General features: G+C 37.9%; 1 protein-coding gene across 1 annotated transcript; it reads left to right on the top strand.

Moving 5' to 3' along the window:
* The first annotated feature begins 300 nt into the window (after positions 1 to 300).
* Positions 301 to 5693, top strand: LOC130509112 (uncharacterized). Its single transcript, XM_057004755.1, has 8 exons — positions 301 to 468; positions 555 to 669; positions 943 to 2087; positions 2588 to 3864; positions 3982 to 4112; positions 4250 to 4953; positions 5059 to 5171; positions 5245 to 5693. The coding sequence occupies exons 1-8, from the start codon at positions 409 to 411 to the stop codon at positions 5555 to 5557; spliced, it is 3858 nt and encodes a 1285-aa protein (XP_056860735.1). The 5' UTR covers positions 301 to 408; the 3' UTR covers positions 5558 to 5693.
* Positions 5694 to 6297: the final 604 nt, after the last annotated feature.

Genomic DNA, 6297 nt, shown 5'->3' with positions numbered 1-6297 from the left:
ACCCCATAAAATCATATTTGATAGATGTTATTGATAAAATCCAATTTTTTTAATAAACTAGAATTTAAGAAAGTTTATACAAATGACTAATCCAATAATTTTGGATTTCTTATAAAATTCAGTAAGAGAGAATCTGAAGAAAATGAAACCATCTCAGATCTTAAATCCAAAGACCTGGATGGGCCTAGCAAAGATATAAAACCAACAGTGACCCGGCCCGAGATCCAAGTGTTGACGCTCTGGTGTCTCATCAATTTCTAGTCTCTACCTTATTCTACAAACGCTACAGTCTTTCTTCTCTCACTCAAATTAGGGTTTCAATTACATTCTCTTAGAATGATGAATCTCCCACTTATTTGAAGAGTTCGTTCAAGAATCGGAGCTGTTCCCTCTCTCCCACCCACTACAATGGTTGCTAATGCTCCACCACCTGAGTTGTTGCCTTCAGGGAACTCTTGCTGCCTCGCGGTACATTTCTTCACTCAAATAGTAGATTCTCTTTTGGAAAATATGTTTTTTTTTCTTTTTCTAAACCCACTTGGAGTGTGTTATAGTGGCAAGAGAAGTACCTAGGCATGAAGAAGAGGCGTGATGCTTGTAAAGAAGCGATCCAGATTCTCCAGAAGGCCATGGGAGCTGCTAATGATGAGACATCCATTCTCCAGAATAGTAAGTTGTTACTGTTCTCAACGGCACTTTAGATGAAAGTGGCAGAGGTTAGCTTGATGCTGCTGATTAGTTTTTGTTGTGGTACATGAGTGCCACGTGTCTCTGATTCGGAGTAGTATTAGTTCCTTCCCAAATGATGATCCTTTGGCGATTATAACTGAGTTATCTAACTTGCAGCTACTAGTGTTATGTTCTCTATATGGTTTAGAGCTTTTGTTTGTGTTTTGTGTGTTTTAATTGTTGACTGCTTATTAGCTAATCTGATTCTTACAGAACTTACGGAGATGGCGGATAAAAGGCAAGCTAAGGAAAATGATTCAGTGGCAAAAGCATCTTTGGAGAAAGAAATATTTGAGTTGAAGTCTGAGATTTTTTCTTTGCAACAGAGATTGGAGCGGAACCTTCAAGAAAAAAGTGATCAAGTACAATTTATTCAGTCTTCTAGTGTGGAGAAGGAGATCAGTGAACTGAAGAACCTGCTTAAGAAAGAAACATTAAGGGCTGATAATTCCGAGGAAGAGAGGGAACAGATTTGTAAAGAATTGAACAAGACAAAGGCTCTGCTGGCGAAATATGAGGATATCAAGCCACACGTTCCTGAGGTGGAAAAGGAAATTAGTCTGGTTAAAAATCTTCTTGCAAGCGAGAGGCATAAGACAGAGTCAGAGCGGAAGAAAGCAGAATCGGAGAATAAGAAAGCTGATCAGTATCTTTCTGAGTTGGTGGTTTTAAGAAGTACAGCTAAGAAGACTAGTTCGGATTTACTTGCTTTAACCTCCAGTATTGAGACCGTGAAAAAGCAGCTCGAGTCTGAAAGACAAAAGACACTGAAAGAGAGAAAACGGGCAGATATGGAGAGTGCAAAAGCTAAGGAACAGATGAAGCTGGCAGAAGATTTGTCTAAGAAGTTTGAGACTATTAGAGCTAGAAATGAAGAGCTCAAGAAAGAAGCAGAACTACAGAGCGCTAGTAGCAAAGTAAAGTTTGCTGAAAACTCGGCAAAACTGGAAGAGAAGGTAAGGCTTCTTGAGATGAGTAAGAAAGAAGCCATTTTCTGGAAATCTCGTGCTGATGATCTGACTCAGCAGTTACAAGAATTACAATTAGTGACTGGGGGTTTGAAAAAACAGGTGCATCAGCTTTCTCTCTCTCAAAAATCCTCTGAGACTTGCTCCGTTTCTCCTCATAAAGTCAGAGACCTGGAAAAGGCCAAAATGAGGCTTTTGAAAAAAGAGGTGAAGTTCAGGAGGAAATGTGCAAAACACTCCAAGGAGGTGGCTGAGTTTGAAAGGTTCCGAAGAGAATATCAGGCCAAAGAGATAGGTCGGTTAATACTTGAGTTCGGTAGTATTACAAATCACATGAATTTGCTGGATAGACTTTCAAGAGGCGTTGGAGGTACATCTGGTCGTCCAAAGGTTTGTTTATGCCATAAATTTCTTACTCTACACTTTCTTCTCATCATAATTTTAAAATTTGCCTGAACCTGAAGACCATGTATATGTTTTGACATTGGATACTTTCTTTGTTTCCGGATTTCAGACATTAGGTTACACGATGGATGGTTTGTGATTGACATGGTAAATAAAAATGAATCAAATTGTCTGTTTACATCTTCTGTCTTCCTAAGAGAATATCGCTAGGTTTATGCATGTAGCTCAAACATTCTCAACTTAGCTGAAACAGTCAATTGGTTGAAGTTATCTGAGTACGAGCACTTAGGCAATAGTCTATTGAAGTTGTTAGCTACATAGAATGTGACTGTAGAAGGTGAGAATATTTAATCTGTTTTAGACTTTAAACAGTGGCGTCTATCGTAACATGGATCTGTCACAACATAATATTGCTTTTTTACTTATCTGTTTAGATCATTTTAATTCTGTACTAATCTTTTATGCTTCATTATATTGCTTTGCAGGCGGAGAAACGCATGAAACGGCAGATGCTACAGTCCCAGAAAAACCTTAAAGGTGAAAAGCATTCTGACGCAAGGTGCCAGTTGGTAGCAAGCTCTGGTTCTCAGGAGCAGGCTCGCAAGCTCTCTACTCAGTTAATTGCTAAATCCAGACAAGGCGTGCATGAGTCTGTCTCAGGTACTATTTCTCAATTGGAGTCTCCTACTGGAGGCTCTAGAGAATCGCAGACTTCTGGAGAAATTTCCAGCGCAACATCTTGTTCTGATGGGCAGTTACTGACCTCACAGGGAGCACAACATTTCTCTGATACCACTTCAGCAGAAACATCAAGAGATGAAGCGCATATCCAACCTACAAAAATCAATATGTTCCAGAAAATCGATACCAGGAAAAATGGAAATCTCTGTTTGGTGGCTGAAAACTGTCTCCAAGGATCTCAGAAAGATAATCATGAGGTGGTTAATGAGCACTCTCGAAAAAGAAAAGGAATGCCAGAGGTAGTTGAGTCCCGTAAGCATCGGTCATCTGATTATACAAAGACAAATGTACAGAGAGAGAAGCTGGGCAAATTGCAGCCTTTAGAAGAGAAAGAATCCTTGGTCCTTGATATTCAAGGTGTCTCCTCTGCAAATTGCACTAGAATTTCCAAGAAAAGAAGGGTTTCTTGTGAGAAAAAGACAGTTATACGGAGCACTCTTCAGCTTAATTGCCCAGCCAAGACTCAAGGCAATAAAGCTGGAAGTACACAGGTCGCTTGGAATACTACGTGCCTCTCTACTGCTAAAGAACATGCTGCAGCAGCACTATTTCTGGACGACATTGCTGCTACAGATGTTATGAAGTTGTTGGAGTTGGAGAAACCAGAAGATGAAAGTCATTACAAGATGGCAAGAGAATCATTTATATCCCCGGATCTTCCTCAGGTAGATTTTTTGGATGGTCCGATCGTGAATGAAGACAAGAGTCCTGCTCCGGCTCTTGACTTGGTTGATAGAAATAGCGTGGATTTACGTGATTCCATAAATTCTAGTGAAGCTTCTAATTTCGACACTCAGAATGCTTCGGTGACAGACAAAATGTCACCCATGTCAACAACGGTGCATGATGATACTCTCAAACACTTTGTTGTGTTTTCAAATATTGAAGACCAGAACAGTATCATCAAAATTTTACATGCTGCAAACAGTTGTGTTCAGCGATGCCCATCAGTTAATAAAACAGAATGGGCAGTGCCAGCAATTCTGTTCTCTTTGAAAAGGGAAGAAAATCTTTTGGCCCGGTTAGTTATTCTACTCTCTGATACTTTTTCTATGCATAACGTTAATATATATAACATTTCTAACGCCATCTGTAACTAGTTGTCTAGGTGCTAATATATGCCTTGTTTTTTTTTCAGGGACAGGGTATGTGTGTTCCTCTCCTTGATGCTGCACAACTTCTCTGTGGTTTCCTCAATGAATATTGGGAACATTCTGGATGATAATTCTTCCTCCTGCTTGGATTCTTTTTCGAAGCATATATCTAGTGGTATGCCCATTCTGTTTTATTAACTGATAATTCCTTTCCTTTTCTTTTTTTTTTCTTTTTCTTCTCAAAACCGAATAATTTGAATATGCTATTGATTTGATGTTTAAATTAATTGAACTTGGAATTTTATTGTGCAGTTATGGCTGATACTGAAGCTGGGGTAATTCTTTCTGAATTTTTGGAAGAACTCCTTAGTCTTCTTCAGGACCTCCTTTCCGAGCAGAGGGTTTTATTTTGTGTTAAATCCTCAAAAACGTCTGAATCTGATTCAAGCATATCTGTCACCCTGAATGGAGAAAATGTAGCTCTCTTCAGCAGAATGGCTCCAACTGATCATTTGGTGGCTGGAAGTGCTATGTTGGCGGCGATATGTACTGCTGTGGACCGTGTTGGATTTATCCGTGAAGCTTGCTTTGAAATCCTGCGCAAGCATAGACATGAAAAGACCGCAATGCCACTGACCATTCTTCACGTTTTTGCTCACATTGCTGGAGAGAAAATGATGCCTTCCAGTGATCATGACCTATCAATTGCAGTGTTGAAATCCATTGTGATGTTTCTAGAGCAGAGACATTTTGGTACTGTGGAGGGAAATACTTATTTGCACTCATGCAAGAACAAGTGTATATTCTCAGACAGGTCTTCCTCGCTGGCGGCTATGGCATCAATGCTCATGGAAATCATTCAAGAGTTTACTCAGTCGAATACTTTGCATAAGAGCTTGACCGAGAAGGCAGAGTTTAGACTGGCACACAAGGATTTCCATTGCGTATTGGCCAGGGATCAAAGTGTTACTTTATGTGACATTCTGTCACTGGTGGAGCTTATCGCTTGTTACACGGTATGTAGTTTCTCAAGGGCATTTTTCATTTTCCAACCTTCACGCAGTGTTTTGTTAATTTCAGTTGTCTTTGGAACCAATTTTATCTCATGTATAAAAATGTAGGAATGGGATTGGACTAGTGAGAACATTGTTGCTCCACTGCTTAAGATGCTGGGAAGGCCATTGTCAACGAACCTTTCGGTTGCAATCGTCTCTCTTCTTGGGCAACTTAGCAGGTAACATCTTATCAGCTTGTCTATTTTATACAGAAGTCCAACTCTCTTTTTTAATTTCCATTGGGTATTGCAGTATTGGAGTGGATGCTGGTGGCTATGAAAACGAAGGAATCTCAAACTTGAGAGAGAAACTGTCAGCATTTCTGCAGAGCGAGACGACACTAAAAGCTGGCTTTGCAGTCCAGATAGCAACTGTGAGCTCCCTCCTGAATACAATTCAGCTGGATTTCCCGATAGTCTTTCAAGGCAAAACCACCACGCTTCCTGGTTGTGGTGACGAGACCTCATCTGCTTCAGCCAATCTGGTCGCCAAGTGGTTCTTTTTGTTGAGCGACGATCAGCGAGTTTTCACAAACAAGTTCTTACAAACCTCTTGTGTTAGATGATTCCTTAGTTCCAAGAGTCAATCAAAAGCACTAAAGTTTTGGGTATCTCTCTCACTGTTTGATTCCCCTTCACTGAGTGATGGTTTTCTGGTTCTAGGACGCAGATATTAATGAAAATTTCTTAATTTTAACATAATAGTATAATAGTATAGAAAATAAAATAAAACTAGATTTTGACCCGCCTTTCAAAAAGGCGGGTATATTTTTTGTTAGAAAATTATTTTACGTAATAAAATTTATGATTTTTGATAAATTATATATTTTAACTTTTTATGAAATTTATCTTAAATTTCCTTATATGACTTATTTTGTTATTTTAAATATGACTAATTTTTTAACACTCTAAATAATTCTAACATGTAATATGATTTTATTTATTTAACCCGACGTTAAACTTATTTTACACTGATTTTCTTTTTAATTTAAATAAAATATTTTACATCTTCAACATTTTGTATTGAAAAATTCATCTGTGCATTTCAAAACAATTTCTATAATTTTATTAAATTTAGTTTATGTGATTTAGTTTTTATTTTAAACGAAACTATTTTTAAAGAGTTGAGATAATTCAGACCCGTATTATGTTTTTGTTGATTTAATCATTTGTTATTTTAACTTGATTTTATTTTGATGTTTCATTTAATAAATGTTTTCAAATAATTAATAACATGAAAGTATTTTGGAAAGATACGGTGCAAACATTTAAAAGACAAAATTTTCAAAAAAAAAGTTAAGAACTG

Source organism: Raphanus sativus, chromosome 3 (genome assembly GCF_000801105.2).
Source record: "Raphanus sativus cultivar WK10039 chromosome 3, ASM80110v3, whole genome shotgun sequence".
NCBI lineage: Eukaryota > Viridiplantae > Streptophyta > Magnoliopsida > Brassicales > Brassicaceae > Raphanus > Raphanus sativus.
This window is presented reverse-complemented; position numbering and strand designations above follow the sequence as displayed.